We start from the raw sequence: 21865 nt of genomic DNA on the forward strand, positions 1-21865 counted from the left end.
GTTGGTAGAAATAAGGATAGATGGTATCCCAGCTTAGGTAAATTTGGTGTAGGAAAAGAAAACAGTAATGGATACAGACTTTTGCAATTTTGTAGGTATAACAACCTAGTTATAATCAATACGGTGTTTGGTCATAAAATGGCTCATAAGTTAAAATGCTATTCATGTGATCGTAAGACAGCAAACCTTATTGATTATGTTATAGTAAACTGAAGACTGGTAGGATCAATACAAGATACTAGGATATATAGGAGTGCTGTTGTTGATGTTAAAAGTAAAGATCATCATCTGGTAGTGTCAAGGGTTAATTTAAAGCTCAAATTTCGGAAGGGTAACTATCTCCCGGGAAGTTATGATGTTGGTAGACTCAAGGATGAGAATTTAAGAGAAACTTTTCAGGAACAGCTCCATACGAAACTTGAGAGTTTAAAACTTGATAATGTCGAAGAGGGTTGGAATAATTTTAGAAAAATAATTTGTGAAGTTGCTGAAGGTGTATTAGGGAAGAAAACTAGGACTGCAGCTAAGAATATTAGTGAAAAAGCTTTATGTTTAATAGAAAGGAGAAAGGACTTGTACCAGAATTATCTGAGTGATAGATCGCATGAAAACAAAAGAAATGTAAAGCAAGTGGAGAAAGCATTGAAATATGAACTACGGAGGTGTGAAGTGGAGGCCATGGATAAAATTGCCGAGGATTTAGAAGATGCAGCTAGACGGCATAATAGTAAAATATTGTACTGGCACGTTAACAAATTGAGAGGTAGTAGTCAATCCAGACTTGTCCCAGTTAAAGATAGGAATGGGGTGGCAATTAGCGATAAGGAAAAAGCTAAAGCGAGATGGGTCGAACATTTTGAGAACTTGCTTAACCGAGATAGAGTTGCAGGAAAAAATATAGAGGAAAATGAAATAGTTTGTGATACCTTGGATGTGAAGGAAGATTTTTTTTGTGAGGAGGAATTAGCAACAGTACTAAAAGGATTAAAGAATAATAAGGATCCAGGTGCTGATAGGGTAGTAAATGAGTTTCTTAAATATGGTGGCTCTGAGGTTAGAAATAAGTTATTGGAGATTATGAATATGAATTTTGAAAAATGGGAAGTACTTAACGATTTTATGAAAACCTTACTTATGCCACTTTATAAGAAAGGTGATAAAACTGAGTGTGGTAATTATCGAAGCATTGGTCTGGTCTCTGTAGGTAGTAAATTACTTTGTAATATGATACTTTTTAGACTGAGAGATGCTGTAGACGAAGTTTTAAGAGAAGAACAGTGTAGTTTTAGAAAAGTTAGAGGATGTGTCGACCAAAGTTTCTCTTTTGTGCTAATAATTGAGCAGTGCTTGAGTTTTCAAACACCTTTGGTACTTAGTTTTATAGATTATGAGCAAGCGTTCGATTCTGTTGATAGAGGAGCTTTAGTAAAGGCTTTATCCTTGTATGGTATACCAGACAAATACATTAAAGTGATTAGTGCTATGTACGAGAATAACACTGCTGCGGTTAAAGTAGGAAATAAGGTTAGCAGCTGGTTTTGTATTAAATCAGGAGTTAAGCAGGGTTATGTTCTATCCCCATTCATATGGATTATTTTGATGGACTTTGTCTTAAGGAGCAGAGGAAAGGCAATGGGAGACCATGGAATCAAATGGGGAGGAAAAAGTCTCCTGGACTTGGATTATGCTGATGATTTAAGCATCCTAGATGAAAGAGTGAGCAAAATGAATGAAGTTTTAGAGGTTTTGCGAGTCCAGGGTGCTAGAATTGGTTTGAAAATTAATGTTAGGAAGACTAAGTCACTAATGCTAGGAATAAGTTAAGATGAAAAGGTGACGTTTGTTAATGATAAGATTTATTAGGGGGGAAGTTTCACTTATCTTGTTATCATTATTAGTAAAAATAGTGGGATCAGTGAAGATGTTAAAAGTCGAATAGCCAAGGCTCAGGGTGTTTTTTCACAGTTAAAAAAAGTGTGGAAGAATAGGAAGATAAGTCTGCAAACCAAGATTAGCATCTTAGAAGCTACAGTGATGACAGTGGTCAAATATGGCTCTGAAGCATGGGCGCTCTGAAAAGCGGATGAAGATTTGCTAGATGTTTTCCAGAGAAATTGCTTAAGGATTGTTCTGGGTACCCGGCTGACTGACCGTATTTCAAACAATACGAAAAATGTGGTTCAATACCGCTTTCTAGGTCTATAATGAAAGAAAGGTTGAGGTGGCTAGGGCATGTTGTGCGGATGATGGATGACAGATTGTCGAAGATTGTTTTTTTCGGCCAACCATCTTGGGCTAAACGGAAAGCAGGTCGTCCCCGTCTGGGGTGGGAGAACGTCATAAAGAAAGATGTAAAGGAAATGGGAACTACGTGGGCGGGTGTAAAAAGGGAGGCTTTGAATAGATTGGGGTGGAGGAGGAGCGTGCGTAGCTGTGTTGGCCACAGGTGGCTGCGATGAGGTGTTAGTAGCAGTAGTAGTAGTAGTTAGTGATTTGAATGAAATCCCGTTATCAAGGTTAGAGGAATTAGAAAGAAGGTCAGTTTAATTTAATTCAGTTTTTCAAGATCATTTAGCTCATGAGGTTAATGACATTTCACATTCTTTTAATATCCTACCAAATAAATATGTATTTTTTAATGAAATAACTCAAAAAATTTCTTGTTCTAGGAAAATTTCTTGTTCTATCGTTTTGGAACTGTCGGGGATGGGTGAGCGGACGGGGTGTGATTAAGAAGTTTTTATTTGATTCGGGCACTGATATTTTTGGCCTTTGTGAGACTTTCCTAGATGAAATTTCTGCAAATAAAACTGATGTAAGATATTACCAATTTTTCATAGAAATATAACCCAGCAAAAACAGGTTGGTTTAGCTGTTTTAATTAAAAATTATATTCCTGCACGAATGAGAGATGATTTTTTACGGTTTAATATTGAAATGAATTTTGAATGTTGTGTAGTTGAATATTTTTGCGTAATAAGGAAAAACTCTGAATCGCAGTGATATACCGCCCCCCCCCCTCTTCTAGTAAGGTAAATTTCATAAGTAGATTGGAAAATATGCTAGTTTACCTTTCAAGTCGGCGTATTCCAATCATGATCTTTGGGGACTTTAACATAGACCTAATGAGATGTTTACCTTCAGATCATCATTGGATTGATAATTATACATTACAGTTTTTAGAATGTTCTCTTTCTTGTAATTTATATCCGGCTTGTTTGTCCCGTCACGTGTAGCCGACTCATCTACTTCGCTTATTGACAATATTCTCTCGCCTTATACATGTGAGGCTAAGTCTGTGATTATGGATGAATCGTCAGATCACTGTATGATTATGTCGGATTATAAGATTCAAAAGGATTAGAGAGATCATTACAAGAAAGAGAAATCTTTCACTTAAAAATATACATAATTTAAAAGTAGCCTGGTGACGTAGATTGGAGTGAAGTTTTAGAAGAGAGAGATCCTAATAGATCGTTGGATATATTTTATAGAGTATTAAATGAACGATTAGACTATCATTGTCCTTATGAAAAAATACATCGTAAAAAAAATTTCCACGAAAACCATGGATTAATGAGTCACTCCTGAGATCAGTTAATGAAAAAAATCGACCATATAAAATAAGAATGAAATATCCATCACCTGACAATATTATACGATTTAAAAATTATAAAATTCTGTTGGTGAAAACTCTGAGAACGAGTGAGAAAAAGTATTTTGAAAATTCTTTTAGGAATGCTGATTCACCGAAAAAACATGGGATTTAATTAAACAAAAGATTGGAAACAATTGGAATAATTTTTACCCAGAATTATTAATAGATAAAAATGGTCTTGAATCAAAGGTAAATGGAGCTATTGCAGAATCTTTCAGTGCTGATTTTGCTAGTATTGGTTCTGATGTTACTCGGGATCTTGGCTCGACTTCAGCTCATTCATACAAAGAATACCTTCGTCAATCAGAGGATACAAGGGTGTTTTTGACCCCAGTTAGTCTTGATGAATTCAAAAAAAACTTAGTAGATTTAAATAGAGGTAATTCACTAAGTTTGGATGGACTTTCAGCTAATCTTTTGAAACATCTTGTGTTAATAATTCATATACCTCTTGTTTCTATTTTAAATTTGTGTATATGTTCTGGGGCATTCCCTACTAAATGAAAAAATGTCAGTTGTCCTACTGTATAAAAAAGGTGATAAAACTAATGTTGATAATTACCAACCTATTGCAATGCTTTCTCCTTTGTCAAAGATTTTGGAAAAGTTATTTCACAAGGAATTTTGTCTTCTTTAGATAAAAAAAATCTTTTAACCAAAAGCCAGTTTGGGTTTAGACCGGGTCGTTCTACTGAACAAGCAGTTGCAGCCCTTTTGCTTAAAACTAATGATTCACTGAATAATGGTAATTATGTATAATGCATTTTCTACGATATAAAACAAAGCATTTGATACTCTAAATCATTCCATTTTGTTTGAAAAATTGAATAACTCTGGAATTCGTGGAAAAGCATTGGATTTAATAAAGTCATATCTACGTAATCGCGGATTCCAAGTAGACCTACAAGGCCATCTTTTCAGCCTAACTCCCTGGATGTCAAAAAGGCGTATTTACATTGCCTTGGGAGTAGCTAAGTGTTTGGGGTAGAAACTTTAAGGAAATATTGAGGAGATGCTGAACTGAATGAAAAGACATTGTATGTATCCGGTTATTAAAACGGTGTATCTGCAATATATCAGGGTCAGCTAATTGTATTAAATTGAAACTTTCATTGAATATGGAGGGGAATGTTTACCTTAATGAAAAGCCATGACGCGCATCTAGGTTATCCAAAGGGTACATTTGCAATATATCAGGAACAAGTAAGGGTATTAAGTTGAAACTTTCAGGGCATTTTGAGAAGGGATACTGAACAAAATCAAAAGACACTATGTCCATCCCGGTTCTCAAACTGATTCACATGTAATTGAAACTTTCACGAAATGCTAGGGGGGGGGGTGTTTGAACTCAACCAAAAGACACCAAGTGCATCCCGGTTGTAAAAAGGCCATATCCGCAAAGTCTCAAAAACAGCTAAGTGTATTACGCTGAAAGTATAAGGGAGCGGTGATTAGGATGTTGAACATGCATCCTCGTGGTCAAGCGGGCGTATCAGCGATACCTCAAGAGCGGCAATAGTTATTAACTAGAAACATTCAGGAAAGGCTGAGAAGCCTGTTGAACTAAGTGGAAAGGTGGTATATGCATCCCTGTTGTCGAATAGGTGCATCTTCAATATCTCAGGAAGAGCTAAAAGAATTAACTAGAAACTGGGAGGGATGTTAGATTTAATGCCCAAGGCCAAGTGTTCTTTCTGTTTTAAGAATTTTGTTTTCTCTACCTCCCCCACGGACAAGCTCTGCTTTTTAGGGGATGTAGCAATAATTTTTTGTTTCTATGTTTTGTCAATAAATCCTTCTCTCTCTCTCTCTCTCTCTCTCTCTCTCTCTCTCTCTCTCTCTCTCTCTCTCTCTCTCTCTCTCTCTCTCTCTCTCTCTCTCTCTCTCTCTCTCTCTCTCTCTCTCTCTCTCTCTCTCTCTCTCTCTCTCTGCCATGCCATACCTGCAGTATCTTGCCATATCTGTAGCACCAGCTAAAAATATTAAGTTTATACTACAACTGAAGGATAAAGGATATAATAAACCAAATCAAAACACGCTATTTTGCACCCAGGTTGCCAAAATAGTGTGTCTCTAAAATCCCAAGGACAACTAAAGATATTAGGATGAGAGTTCTCGAGGTTGGCTAAGGGTATGCAGTTAAAAATTTCAAGGAATGTTGAGGAAGATATTGAATCAAAAGATAATGTATGCATCAAGGTTGTTAAAAGATGTATGTAAAAAATCTCTGGTACTAGTAAGGTTATTAAATTGAAATTTTCTGGAAATAATACGGAGGATGTGGAACTCAATTAAAAGAAATTATGTGCATCCTGGTTGTCAACATGTCGTCTTTTCCACACCACACCAAGTGGTATGGTGTGGAAACCCTCACGTCCAAATCTCAAATATGAGAGTTTAAAGGGTCAGAAATAAGGAGAGCTGAGCAATACTTCATTAGTATTGCTAGAAAATTATTTGATATTCTTTAATGTTTTTATCCCCCCCCCCCCCCCGAAACAAAACCTACTTACGGTCCTGTCTCTTAATATGCATTGTCCTTCTGATTCTCTCTTTGGGTAAAGCTTAGAAAATAGTTTTGGATTTAACATGGTCGTATCCAGGAGAGGTTATGGGGTTTGAACTCCCCCCCCCCAAAAAAAAATGTTAGTCCGTCTCGTAAGAACATAACAAAAATGGTTATAAAAAAATTATCGATGTGTTTTAATGTTTTTTAAACACATTTCAGGGGGGAGCTGAATTTCAGTGTATGGGAGGGGTATATCCCCAAAGTTCGTTTTAAAGATCAATTATATTCCAATATATGGAAACGCTCACGTCCAAATCTCAAATATGAGAGTTTAAGGGGTCAGAAATAAGGAGAGCTGAGCAATACTTCTGATAAATATTCATTCTCTCATACTATTTTCATTAAGAAATTTTTGAACGTTTTCTCAGGAGGATTGTAACGATTGGCATTGCTATTGAATCAAAAGTTTAGTTAAAGAACCGCCCTAAACCTTGATTCAGACTGAGCGGAGTTTATACAATGATTATATTGAACACATGCAATAAATATGTTGAACATAATTGAAGCTTAATCATTTCGATTATAATCTGATATTTTACTTCTTAAGCAGAGAACCTGAAAACTGGAAAAATCAGGTTTAATTCCAGTTAAAAATTACATTATTTACCAATAATAACACTTCGTAAATCAAAAATGAGGATAAACTGTTCGAAAAAGAAGTGTTTTAAGCAAATTAAAGAGCCATATCTAAAATTGAGACAAGTTGAAGTAAAGTCCTTTAACAAATCTAACTTAATACCACCATAACTTACTATCAAAGAATAAGTTAAACTCGAAACAAAGAGAATATAATATAGATAATTACATCAAACATGAAAATACCAAATACTGGTATAGATGAATAAATAAAGCCTAAACAAGTAGAAATTAAGCCGAACATTCAAGTCAAACTCAAAACAAGCAGAAATTACTAAGAGTAGCAGTATGGTGCCTGTCAATATTCCCCCCCCTACTTCCCGTAAAACTTGTAACGGTCTTTACGTCATTTGCACTTCAGTATAAACTAAATATATTTTAATCTTTTTTCCTAATCAAATTCTTGCTAATCACATTTCCTAAAACTCCAACGAAACATCTGAATTTCAGGTGTCTGGTAAAAACGCTAGGTGTTTTCTGGCAAAAAGGCCTGGTCCAGCTACGAGCAACCAAAACTGAAAAATAAAAATCTTTGCGAAGCAAAATCATGAATATTTAATTGTTGACATTTTCTGGAACTAATATCATTATAGATCAGACTTTTAGTTTATTTTAATAGTTCTTTCAAGTCACCGGATTATTATAATCTATTTACTTTTATTTTTGGTTTCGTTGATCTCTTTACAAATTAAATCACACTGTTTAAAATACATAAATACTTTAATAATGCAAATTTTGCATGAATTTTTTTTTAGTGTGTGTGGGGGGGGGGGGGCAGGGCAGTAGCCAAATTCTGGTTTGTAGGAGTTTCTCCTCCTTTTAGGCTTGATTGAAAATTCATTTTATTTACTAAGTGTTTTAGGATTCATATATTCACTATTAACAGTATTTGTTACCTTTTTACCTTTTTATACCTTTATATGTTACCTTTTTATATACCTTTTATATGTTACCTTTTTATGTTACCTTTTTATCGAGTATATGTTTTTAACGAGTATATGTTACCTTTTTATAAGAGTATGTTACCTTTTTTTTATATTTGTTACCTTTATGTTTGATTTAAAAATTATTTTAATTTCTTTTTATTTATTCTTTGATAGTAATTTCCGGTTATTTGTTTGAATTACTGTAGGACTTTATTTCTGCTCGTCTGTATTTTTAGTATAGTTCTTTGCTTTTGTTTGAAAAACATCATATCCCAAAAGTGTTTTTTATTATTATTAATCACTGTAAAAAGACAATGCTCTTCATGTATGTATTGTTATCAAGTCGCTTTTTTAGACTTTTGGTTACTATTAAGCCGACTTACTTGTCACCACGTACTCTCTAACTTCCCCCTTTATTTCAAGAGTAGGACTTTTGAGGATGCTGCATAATACAAGTCTTCAAGCAAGGCCGTATCCAGGGGGGGGGGCTACCCGGTTTGAACCCCCCCCCCCGAAATTTTTGACCGAGTCGAAAATCAGTAAAACCTAGGTAAAAATCAGTAAAATTAGTCGAAAACTGAGTCAAAAATTAGTAAACCCCCCCCCCCAAAAAGTCAAAAATTAGTAAACCCCCCCCCCGAAAAAAAAAATCCTGGATCCGCTCCTGTCTTCAAGAGACGGTTAATAAACCCAAACCAGGCTTACCTCTTTCACTAGTTTATGTTGCTTGATCACTGGCAGTCCTTTAAATTCCTTAGATGCAACAAATACGGCATACATAGCACCACATCCACCTTCAATGATGACATAATTAAGAAGTAAAAAAGAGAACAAATTTGGCACAAATAAAAATCAACAAAAAACCTCTTAATATCTACGAATAAATAGTTCACGTTTAAACAACATTATCCACTGGGACTTTGGAACCAGGAATTTGCCTAAGGAATACGGAACTAGTGTTGTAAAATTACCACAAAATAAAAAGTCGGTAAGTAAAATTGGTAAAATAGGACAAAATATTATACTCCCTAGGAAATATAGGGCAAAATTGGTGTTTTAGAGTTGCCCTGTAACTACAAGACCAGTCGAGCATTTCTTTTAAGCATCACTTTCAGATTTTAATGAAATACTCCGATGGTTCTGATTTTCTTGGGTTTAAAAATGGTAATGCACCTTTATCTAGAGTTTCTTCAATTTAATTAACAGTCTAGTTTATCCCTTTAGTTTTTTTCTTTTTATAACATTATTTGAGAGTAAAATCATATTACGAATTTTTTTTTCTATGTTTAAACCTATGAAATGTTACCCTTAGAGCCTTGTTACCCTTAGATATTTAAAAAACCGCATTCAGCAATATTTCTCATATCATATACATGGTTATTTTTCACTTATTTATAAAAGCACCGAATACAAGTAAAAAAGAGGTTATTAACATTTTGAGTAACTAAGCACTGGATCATAATAGCAGATAATTAAGTTACTTTCAGTCACTAAGACCGTCTTCAACAAGATCTGCTGATAAATCTAACTCCTCTCGTTCGGACTCCGATTCTGATTCAGATTAAATAAAAAAACAAGTTTTTTTAACTGAAAGTAAGGAGCGACATTAAAACTTAAAATGAACATAAATTATTCCGTATATGAAAAGGACTGTCCCCTCGTCAACGTCTTGCTCTTTACGCTAAAGTTTTTTATTGTTTTAAAAAATAAAGTTGTGAGACAGAATCAGACTATATTCGTATGTTTTTATTACGTATATTAGGGACTTCACCCCCTAGTCAATACCTCGCTCTTTACGCTAAAGTTCGAATTTTGTTCGAATCACAAAGCCCTGTACCGCACAGGCTGGTCATAATAGAAAGCTCTTTTGAGAGTAATAAAAAACTTTAGCGTAAAGAGCGAGGTATTGACAAGGGGGCGAATCCTCTCATAAACGAAATAATTTCTGTTCGTTTTTAGTTTTAATGTTGTTCCTTACTTTCTGTTGAAAAAACATGTTTTGTTTTTTTTATTTAATTTCTGATCGTTTTTTCAATAATGCTGGGAAATCCGGCGCCCCTTTCATAGAAATGTCCCTTCCCCCAATGAAATATCCTCCATGGAGAGATCCTTCCCCGTAAACCCTACTCCAACCCCCTCCCCCACCAGAAAAAAATTCCTGAATACGCATGTATTATATATATAAAAAGAAAAAATATATATATATATTATAAAAAGAAAAAATGAGCGTGGGAGGGGGCCAAGTTGCCCTCCAATTTTTTTGGTCACTTGAAAAGAGAACTAGAACTTTTAATTTCCGTTCGAATGAGCCCTCTCACGATATTCTGTTCCCTGTACGCTGGTGATGCTACTGAGCAAGAGCTTTAAGTCATGTAAGTGAATTGAGTCTATGTATAATTCAAGAGGTCCAAAGCAGATGTTAATTTATGCTCAAATATACTCAAGATTTAGAATTCACTAGAATATCATACTTTTATTTCATAAAAAAAAGAAATGCAAACTTTATTCAATGCTCACCAGAAATGTCTTCAACAACAATTTCTGAAGGATCTGGAAATCTCTGAGCCAAAACTGTCTTTATTTGATCCTGTCCTGAAATACTTGAACAGTTTCTTATATACTTCGGTAAGGCATTAATCCTTATACGCATCTAAAATGAACAAAACTCATAGATTAATAAAAACTGAAGGACATTTTATTTCCTTGATTTTTGAAAAGAACCCTTGTAGGTTTAGCCGGCATTTAAGAAAAAAAAACCTATTGAGCGATGTTTAGCATCCATATTTTTAGAGTAAGTTTTTTCAAGTAATACCTTTTTTGAATCATATCTAAATTCAAAAGTTTTGATAATCGGGGGACTTGCTTGTATCAGAATCATATTTCTACTTCAGTGCACAGAAAACTGAACCATAAAGAGTATTAACTTCTGGTTATCTACTCTCAAAAAACGTCTCATTCGCTTTATTGATACTTGCGATGAATCATTTGACCTATTTAAAACACAGAGGAATTTAGTGAATAAACTCCGACGAAAAGCAATCTCTGAATTTTATAGCCGCAAATTTGAGGATAGTAAAGAAAACATGAAAGATACACGGAGGGCAATTAATGATCTTGTTAGTGGCAGGGGAGATAAGAGTAGTGAAGAAGTATGTTTAAGTAGATGCGACTGTGATGATAAAAGGGCGATAGTAAATAAATTTGGTGAATTTTTCTGTAACATTAGACCTGAAGTGCAAACTAGAGTTTATAATAAGTACCTAGAAATGCAATAGTATTCGTGATGAAAGAGGTGAACCTTTGGAAATGAGTTTTAGTTTGTGTACCAGTGAAGAAGTGAGTAAGATTGTAAAGTCACTGAAGCCTAATTCAGCTGGAGTTGATGGTTTGTCCCTTCGAGGGCTAAAAGTGATTTTAGGTTACATACTACCCTGTCTGGTTTTTATTATAAACCTTTCTCTAGAAAAGGGTAAGTTTCCTGAAAGTCGCAAAGGTCATACCCCTCCATGAAGGTGGCTGCAAAAGTGTTATTGAAAACTGGAGACCGATATCGATTTTACCTCTTTTTTTAAATATTAGAAAAAGTCATCCACAAACGCCTCTTTGATATTCTCCAGGTTAGTAGTTTACTCAGTGAGACTCAATTTGGATTCCGTAAGGGACACTCCACAACGCGTGCCTTGCAGTATTCGGTGGAGTGCGGAAGTGGTCCGTTGGATAAAGGCTATTTGCCTATGTCGATTTTCATTGATATTAGAAAGGCATTCGATACCGTATATTTCAAGATCTTGCTTGACAGACTGAAGTGCATCGGAATGCGTGGCACCTCCCTTCAGTGGTTGGATAGTTAATTTCATGAAAGATCCCTGCGTGTGGTGCTAAATGATGTGGCTTGGTCATCTTATCCATTAAAATGTGGAGTACCACAAGGTTCGGTTTTAGGTCCCCTGCTTTGTCTTGTGTACGTCGACGCGGTGCGCTTTTATCTTCAAGACGTCTGTTTTACTACGTTTGCTGATGATACAGCTTTGACAGTGTGTGCGAAATCAACTGAAGATCTGGTGTTGAAAGCTATTGATGTGCTAAGAAGACTGGAGATTTCTATGAACCTTAGTTTACTGTGTGTCAACGTGAAAAAAACTTTCCTAATGACTTTCTGCAGAGTAGCCACACCTGTTGACGCTAGCGGTCTATTTATGCTGTCTGGGAAGCCGGTGCATTAAGTTAATAGTGTACGTTACCTGGCATTTTTCATACCTGGCATCTTACATGGAAGCATCGTAGTGGTATTATTTCTGCCAAAATTGCAAGAGGAATTGGAATCCTCTGTAGACGTCAGCATTTTATGCCAAAGCGGATTCTACTGATGATTTACCACTCTATTGTCTATCCCTAAATATCATATGGTTGTCTGATCCAGAGCAGCCACTTTTACAGCAACTTCAAAATAGTTCAAATTTTTCAAATCAAAGCAGAGGATCATAGACAACTAAGTGAAAGAAATGAAAGCTACAAGCACTTGCTTCGAAGCTTTAAATTTGCTGAACGTCGGTCAACTACGTGACTATCAAGCAGCAGTTTTTGTCTTCCAGTGTGTGCATAATCTAGTCCTAAGTATTTTCCTTGATATTTACCATGCTAACTGTGATATTCATGCATATGATACGAAGAACAGAGGATATTTGGTGATTGAACTTATAAGTAGCGCGAAATCAGGATTCCGATTGCAGTTTCTTGGAGCTGTCGTCTGGAATTCTTTACCGGTGAGCATTAGAGCGGCTGAACATCTTTTGGATTTTAAGAGAAAGGTAAAAGAATATTACGTAACAAGCTAAGAGAGGAATGGAAATATGGAAATAATGGAAATAAAGGAAATAAATGATAAATAAAACCAAAAAAGGGTGAGAAAACGAGGATTTTGTCAGCCAGTGGTAAAATATTAAGACGAAAAACTGGCAAATACTTCGACAAGGACCTCCGCCAAGTCGTCCTCAGTGCTATAAAAAAAAAAAAAAAAAAAAAAAAAAAAAAAAAAAAACAAGAATCTAACCTTATAGAGTTCACTAGACAAGATCCGAACTAACACTGAATGAAAGATCAAAGGCGAAACCAATGAAAGAAAAGGATTTTACAGAAGAGATTGTGCAAGAATCTTTTGCCTAAAAATACTTTTTGCTCTTCTGCCATTTCGGTTTTCATTAGATATTTTAATAGGTTCTCTTAAATTTGATTGGGTACAAATATCAGAAGAGTCTTTTAGTATTAAATTGTTATAAATTGGGCTTAATGAAATGTCTCTGGTGTCCCTATTTATAGCCAAATTCCTGTTTATATATTTTTTTTTATCTCAATTACCTCTTTGAAAGATTTCGGTAAGCCATTTACAGTAGATATTGAAGTTGTCTCCTCAAAAAGAACAAGATGTGTAGGATCTTCGAAAATATGCTGGGCCAATGCGGAATCAAAGTTGTTATTTTTATTTTTCAATCTCAGGGACTTATCTATTGAAGTTTTGTGTTCATGCAAAAATCACCAAGTTGTTGATGGGTCCTACCAGTGTAAAATTTCCCACATGAACACGGGACTCTGTAGACACCACTACCCAGTACATGGTCAGTTTTATCTTTTCCTGAGTTGAAAAAATGTTCAACCTTTTGTTCACTTTTGAAAAAAAAGAGAGATTTTGTTTATTTAAAATTTTTCCAAGTTTATCACTAAGTTTTGAAATGTATGGTAGAGTGGTGAAAGTTTTTTTCTCAATTGCCGGAACGATTGAATCAAGGGGGACGGGCTCCCTATTTTCTTGTTTTATCTTTTTTAATCGTCTACCTATGATATTTTCATTAAGGTTTATTGGGTATCCATTGCAGAATAAAATATCTTTGATATAATTTAATTGAGAATTTACATGATTAAGTGAACAGATTTTTAAAACTCTGTCGACTAAAGAGATTATTACCCCTCTTTTAACAGAAGGAGGGGATTTGACGAGAAGTGTAGATACCGATCATTATGGGTCGGCTTGATGTATATAGAAAACTCATAGGAGTATTTTTTATAATCAAAACATCCAAGAAAGGCAGCTTTCCTGAATCTTTTAGTTCCATTGTGAACTGGAGGTTTGAATCAAAAGAAATTAAATGTACCAAAAAATCTCCAAGAGAGTCATATTTAAATTAGGCCAAGTTTTTTTCTCAATTGCCGGAACGACTGAATCAAGGGGGACGGGCTCTCTATTTTCTTGTTTTATCCTTTTTAATCGTCTATCTATGATATTTTCATTAAGGTTTATTGGGTAGCCATTGCAGAAATAAAATATCTTTGATATAATTTAATTCAGAATTTACATGATTAAGTGAACAGATTTTTAAAACTCTGTCGACTAAAGAGATTATTACCCCTCTTTTAACAGAAGGAGGGTGATTTGACGAGAAATGTAGATACCGATCATTATGGGTCGGATTGCTGTACATAGAAAACTCATAGGAGTATTTTTTATTATCAAAGCATCCAAGAAAGGGAGCTTTCCCTAATCTTCTAGTTCAATTTTGAATCTGTGAATCAAAGCAGTTTAAATGTACCAAAAAATCTCCAAGAGGGTCTTTTCAATGCTTCAAAACATAAAAAATGTTATCAACGAAAAAAAACCAGAGGGAGTCTTTCCTCTGAAAAATCCCCAATGCAGGTTGTCCTGTGTAATTCATGTGAACATTTGCTAAATCAAGAGATAATACAGTGTCCATGGATAGGCCAAAAATTTGAAGGAAAAATTTATCTCGGTACTTAAAATACGAAGAAAACTTGTTGCAAAGACGAACAAGCGTCATTATCGTGTCAATTTCCTAAGTTTTGTAATCCGACCGAGCAGAATTTTCCTCTAATTTTCTTTGTAAGGCCTGCTCACATTTATGGACATTGCATGAAGTGTGCATAGAAACTGGATCAAAACTAGATAAGATGGTTTTTTCTGTTATACTTTGAAATTTTCACTTCTCAACAGATTTCTGTGTGCTTAAAAGATGCTTAAAAATGGCGACCAAGAACTTTCCTACACCTGTAGCTGGATAACTATAACATGCTACAATAGGACGTAACGGAATATCTTTCTTATGGATTTTAGGCAGACCATAAAACTTTGGGGCTGAACATCCCCTGGGGTAGAAATTTTTCCACATTTGAGGGGTAATCAGTCTACTGTCTCTTAAAATTGCTAACTCTTTTCTCAACTGCTGTGTGTATTTGTCTGTGGGATCACTTTATATTTCTTTGTAAGAATTTTTATCCATTAAAAGAGTATTTGCTTTCATTTCATAATCTGCAGAATTCATAATTACTACTGTTTCCGTTTTCTGCTCTTGTAATTACTGTATTTTTATTTTTTTTTAAGTTCCGGAGGATTTTAATTTCTTCTTTTGACTGAGTTGGAAGCGACAAATATGGCCTATAATCAAGAATACTCTTTACAATTTCACCTCTGAGTAGGTCTGGATTTTCAACCTCCCCATGAGAGCTAAAAATAGCAGACTCCACGCCCGCAATAGTTTCTAATGTATTTAAGGCTGTTTGAGCTATTGGAAATTTTTATCCTTTTGAAAGAATACTTAGCTCCTTGGATGTAAAGGCCTTAGAGGATAGATTTTCCAATGGAGGGCCAGGACAAAATCTAGGAAGGAAAATCCGTTTTTGTTGAAACTGTTGAAATTCCAGTTTTGAAAATTTCTCCAATAAGCGAGTTTTTGCTAAATGGAAAACTTGTTGGAAAGACCTTTGTGAGATATGTAAAATTTGGTGAAAATCTTGAACGAACAAAGTCTGATATAATAATGATTTGAAATTAAAAAATGTAATACTAAGGACATTTCTTTTTAATCTATGGTCTTTTAAATTATGTGCTAAAGGTTTGAAACCCATTCTCTGGATAAACGGGCCTTCACATTGTGTGCCTAAATGAACGTTAAACCGTAAAGAAGGTGGAAGAATTCGATACCTTTCGCAAGTTTCTAAAAAATTAAATTGACAAATAAGATTTGCACGTTTTTTAACAGAATTTACAAAATCTCAAACAATATTTGTCCAATGCTCCCCGTAAGCTTGACGCAAATACTTTCTAAAACCACACTGGCTATAGATGACGTATGAAGCTAAGAGAGGAAAGGAAATAATAAATGATAAATAAAACCAAAAAAAGGTGAAAAAACGAGGACTTTGTCATCAGCCAGTGGTAAAATATGAAAACGAAAAACCAGCAAATATTTCGACAAGGACCTCCACCTAGTCATCCTCAGTGCAAAAAAAAAAAAAAAAAAAAAAAAACAAGAATCTAACCTTCAAGAGTTCACTACACAAGATCCGAACAAACACTGAATGAAAGACCAAAGCCGAAACCAATAAAAAAAAAGAATTTTACCGAAGAGATTGTGCAAGAATCTTTTGCCTAGCAAAACTTTTTGCTCTTCTGCCATTTCGGTTTTCATTAGATGTGTTAAGAGGTTCTCTTAAATTTTACTGGGTACAAATATCAGAAGAGGCTTTTAGTATTATATTGTTGTAAATTGGGCTTAATGAAATGTCTCCGGTGTTCCTATTTATAGCCAAATTCCTGTTTATATTTTTTTTTTATCTCAATTACCTCTTTAAAAGATTGCGGTAGGCCATTTACAGTAGATATTAAAGTTGCCTCCACAAAAAGAACAAAATGTGTAGGATTTTCGAAAATATGCTGAGCCAATGTGGAATCAAAGTTGTCATTTTTATTTTTCAATCTCAGAGACTTATCTATTGAAGTTTTGTGTTCATGCAAACGTTCACCAAGTTGTTGATGGGTCCTACCAATGTGAAAATTTCCCACATGAACACGGGACTCTGTAGACACCACTACCCAATACATGGTCAGTTTTATCTTTTCCTGAGTTGAAAAAATATTCAACTTTTTGTTCACTTTTGTAAGAAACAGAGAGATTGTGTTTATTTAATATTTTTCCAAGTTTATAACTAAGTTTTGAAATGTATGGTAGAGTGGTGAAAGTTTTTTTCTCAATTGCCGGAACGATTGAATCAAGGGGGACGGGCTCCCTATTTTGTTGTTTTATCTTTTTTAATTGTCTATATATGATATTTTCAATAATGTTTATTCGGTAGCCATTGCAGAATAAAATATCTTTGATATAATTCAATTCAGAATTTACATGGTTAAGTGAACAGATTTTTAAAACTCTGTCGACTAAAGGAACTATTACCCATATTTTAACAAAAGGAGAGTGATTTGACGAAAAGCGTAGATACTGATCATTATGGGTCGGCTTTCTGTATATAGAAAATTCAAGGCTAGGAGTATTTTTATAATCAAAACATCCAAGAATTAAATGTGTGAATTTATTTTAATTTATTATTATTATTATTTATTTTATTTTTTATGAGGAAGGGGTGGTCGGGAGGTTTGGGTGTTTGGGGTGACAGGGAGTGCCGGGTGGATGGGAGTGATAGGGAGGAATGGGTGCATGGTGTGGTAGGGTGAAGGGAGATGGTAGGGAGCAACGGGTGGATGGGAGGTTGTGGGGTAGGGAGGTAGAAGTTAATTCGGAATTGATAATGTGAAGGAGTTTGGCTTGCTTTTTTCCCCATTTTTTAGTTTATTTAGTTGTTGTTTGTTCGTGTGTTTTTAAATGGCTAGCCGTTTTACTGCATGCCAGCAAAAACTTAGGTTTTTTCATTAGTGCAGTAGTTGTAAATTGTTAAGTGTTATAATCATGTTTATTAATAAAGCAAAGTGATGTTTATTAATAAATTAAAGTAAAAAAAAACTTGAAATTACAATATTTCAGTAGTTCTTACCTCAAAGTAAAATAAGGACTATACTGACCAAGTCTCCAATATCACCTTGCCACTGGTAAGAAAAAAACAGCAAAAAATATACTTTTTTCAATGCTACAGACACGGATCAAGATGTAGATTTTGCAGTGTAACCAAATAATTACCTAAATTAGGTTATTTTTCAGCGACCATCGGAATTAATAAAGAAAATAAGTGTCACGGCAGATATTCAGAATAGCTTATAACTATCTGGACATGACTTCCAAAAAATTTTCTTTGCGAAGAGATTCTAAGTTTAAAATTTATCACTGTTGAGCTTGAGAGTTTGTGTATTCCATGAGTAGTCTTCAATTTATTTTAGTAAAGCTTATTGGGATCTGTGCAAAATGAGAATAACTACTGGCATTACCAAATTCAAAATTACAGCCCACCCAATGTCTGAGTTTCTCGGAGTATGAAGTCGCCATTGCTAAGAATCATAATTACACTTAATAATGATACTTGGAGGTCTTATAGACTGTATAGTGAGGAACAAATATGTATTGTGATGAATAAATTCCACGTAGTGGTACCATTGAGTTTTCCAACTCTCTGCGTGAGAAGTGAGACTTTCTAAAAGTTGTTTTCATTATTTTTAATTCTATTCTTTTGTTCAATATTCAATCCAGTACATCAGTATCAACAGTACCAGCCACTAGACATACAGTAATGACTTGCTGTAATATATTGACCGTTTATGGCAAGAGAGAGAGAGAGAGAGAGAGAGAGAGAGAGAGAGAGGGAGAGAGAGAGAGAGAGAGAGGGAGAGAGAGAGAGAGAGAGAGAGAGAGAGAGAGAGAGAGAGAGAGAGAGAGACAGAGAGACAGAGAGAGAGACAGAGAGGGAGATAGAAAGAGAGACAGAGAGAGAGAGAGAGCGGGAAACTAAAATAACAAGCTTCATTAAACTTTGGAGAGAATCTCTTATTAACTACAAATCTGAATCAGCAGCCTCATGATTAATTTTTCTTATTAACTAGATTATAGAATTGTAGTCTATCAGAATTAAAACATTCTTTAAAGAATGTTTGATTCTGAACATAGCTTCCAATGCTATCAAATGGAAAACAACTCTTTTGACAAAATCAAAGTGTTAGATGGAAAAACTGCGCCTGCTTTTGAATCTTACACTGAGCCATCTAGGAAAGCCTGAGTACATTCAGGAAATTGTGTAGATATCTTATTGGTAAAAAGCTGAAGAACATATTGATCCGTGTAATAGGAATTATAATTAGGAACCAACTGAAGATGATATCTGGGACCCACCATTTCCCATGGTGGAGATTTTGGGAAAGGGTAACTATCTGAACATTCAATTTTCCAATTTAGGTGATCTTTCAGACATTGACACCAAGAAGATAATAAATGTTGGGGCAGAAAGGGATTCGTATTTTTGTAATATATTGGCTTCTCTGCACATTAGCCAAATCTTTTAAAGCAGGAAGTTCAGCAAGCTCTCTAACATTTACAACTATAGTATGTTTATGGAGCCCAAGTGCAATTCTTATAAATGTTTCTCTAGGGCCATAATTCTCAAAGTGGGGCACATACCCCACCGATGGGGCATGTGCCCCATTTTTGTGGGTCATGGGCAGGAAGAGCACCCTTCTACTGGCTGTACTTTAGAGCATTTATTAAAAAAAAAACATTTTTAATGGGAAGGGCATCACATTCAAATACATTTAAAGAGTTCAAAAAAGCATGATAGTGTTGTAATGGCGTTATGAATTGTATAAAAGGCGTGAGGGTGTAACTAACTCAATGTAGCTCAACTTTCGTACAGCTTAACCCTATTGTACTGAACCCTCGCGCAAATGAACCCCTGTTTAACTGGCCCTGTGCAACTCAGCCCCCTTTAATTGAACCCCTGTTTAACTGGCTCCGTGCAACTCAGCCCCGTTTAACTGAATCCTCGTTTGACTGAGCCCCTGTACGACTCATCCCCATTTTTCTAAACTCTGCTTCCCCTGGAACCCTTTTAAATCAACCCTCTTTTGACTTAACCCTTATGTAACTTACCCATATTTAAATTAGGCCATGTTTCACTCAACTCAAGCCAAGGCCTATGAAAAAGTGTGGACTATTATTGATTAGAAGCTCAAGTATGCTTCTGGTTTCGTTTGGAGTTTCTAACTTATATCACCCATTTGGGCAAGCTAAACTTATTTGGACCTAAGACAAAGAATCAGACAATTTCTGTCACTGATAGCTAATGAAAACGCTCCTCTTTCGGGATGCTCCTTGGGTGTATCTTTTCATGCATGGCAAAGTTAATAATTCCTCCATTCAAGTTGGACTTTATCCAGTTTTCATTTAAATGACCAGATTTTGGTTTCTTATGACCAGATTGTACCAGATTGTACTTATGACCAGATGTTCAAATGTTATAATTATTTTTTTAGTGTGTGTATGGGGAGGAGGGAGCCTCGTTGAATTTGGGTCTCAGACCTAAGATTAAAAATAGCTTTTACTCTGGGCGGAGTTAAAATTTAATAGAATGGAGTTTCTAGTCTAGGAATTCACAAAAGTCAGAAAAAATTTGAAAAAAAAGAAAAATTGAAATATATTGGGAAGAAACCAAATCTTGTAAAGCTGTAAGGCTATAAGGCTGTAAAGGGCCTGTAAGGCTGAGATTTTCTGCTGAAAAATTTCTAGAGGAATACTGTGACGGCAGCAATTATTATACTTGTAAGCAGGTTTGAATAGTCAACCAATTGCCTTTTTATTTCGAAATTTCGGATGAAGTAAGCTATGTAACATCAAACCAATCACCAGTTAATGCACACTTTTATGGGATGAAGGAAATAAAACACTAATTCTGAGAACTTAAGAAGGTTATCCATTGCAGTGCCCCTATGATGTTCCAGTGATAAGCTAGTGCTGGGGAAAAAGAAAAAGAAGACAAGTTAAGGTATCAATCACTTTTTAGTAATTTCCAAGAATATGTTTCGTAGGCTAACTAATTTTGGTGTTGAAATGAAAATAAATAGCTTCAATCATTAACGAATCAACTTGGTAGGTTCTTTAGAGACTTTTTTTCCAGTTGCAAAGGTGACTGGGTAGGGAAGTATTCAGGAGGGGGATTTTAAACTCCAGAATAAGAATTTTCAATCATGGAGATTTCAATTGTAGAGCTTTTATGGTTTCAAGCCTTTACACTCCAAAAATTAAACTAAAATTTGATTTTGGTGCCATAAGGCATTTTATGATGGTGTTGTAATGAGGAAATTGCAAAAAGCGTTGTAGAGATTTCTGTTCCCAGGAATGTTTTTCGAAATGAACTTTTAATATTAATCTAAATAATAGCAATCATTCCTGAATCAGATATAACAGCAAGTTTTTCTTATGTCAGTGTTTTCTAATGTGTTTTTAAGATTTTGGCTAATATGGGCTTTCTCTGTACTAGGGTACAGCTATTGCTGCCACCATGATTTTCAAGTGTGTTTGGACCCTGTGCATGAAAAGCTGTGCTAATTTTCAAATATAGAGGACAGAAGGATATATTTTTGGGTTTGAGATGGGATGGGGCAACAGTTTTACGTCGAAGCGGTATAAAAGAATTAACTAGCAAATTAAAATCATTTCATTCCAGGCAGCTTTTGTCAGCTCCAACAAAACGGGCTGAATAACATTTTGTAGTTAAATTATTGATTTGAAGAGGGTTGAGCAAAATGTGGTTGATTTGAATGGGAGTTAAGCCAGACAGGTTTGAGTTAAATGGATATTGAGTTGAATGAGGATTGAACTAAGTGGGGGTTGAATTGCACAGAGGGTGAGTAGAATGGGGATTGATTTGCAAAAGGATTGAATTAAACGGAGGTTGAGTTGAATAAGGGTTGAGGTGAATGTGGTTGAGGTGAATGTCGTTGAGTTGCAAGAGGGTTAAATTATATGGCGTTCAGTTGCACGAGGGCACAAAGGTTCAGTGAAACTGGGATGGAGCTTGACGAGGATTTAGTTAAAAGGGGATTGAGTTGTATGAGGGTTAAGTTGCACAAGGGCTCTGTTACACGAGGGTTTAGCTGCACTGGGGTTCAATTACACAGGAGTTCAGTTGCATCTGGGGTCACATCACGAGGGTTTAGGAGCAGGCTCAGTTACAAAAGGATTCAGTTGCAGTGGAAACCTATAAATAGTGTTGTTTTGAGACAATATGTGTCTTTAATATAATTAAATTTAAAAAAAAAAAAGTTTTTTTTTTAACTGAAAGTAAGGAGCGACATTAAAG

General features: G+C 35.1%; 1 protein-coding gene across 1 annotated transcript in view; it reads right to left on the reverse strand.

The window, feature by feature from the left end:
- The window catches only part of LOC148953570 (bolA-like protein DDB_G0274439), a 68980-nt gene that overhangs the window by 38153 nt on the left and 8962 nt on the right, over nt 1–21865 (reverse strand). The window contains exons 2-3 of the mRNA XM_089087737.1: nt 10307–10439; nt 8495–8583 (exon numbers count right to left, since the gene is read on the reverse strand). Of these exons, the coding sequence (XP_088943863.1) occupies nt 8495–8583; nt 10307–10439 (222 nt within the window). The remainder of the gene's footprint in view (nt 1–8494; nt 8584–10306; nt 10440–21865) is intronic.

The sequence above is a fragment of the Artemia sp. Qi Xiang Cuo genome, chromosome 4 (genome assembly GCF_049724085.1).
Source record: "Artemia sp. Qi Xiang Cuo chromosome 4, ASM4972408v1, whole genome shotgun sequence".
Lineage (NCBI taxonomy): Eukaryota > Metazoa > Arthropoda > Branchiopoda > Anostraca > Artemiidae > Artemia > Artemia sp. Qi Xiang Cuo.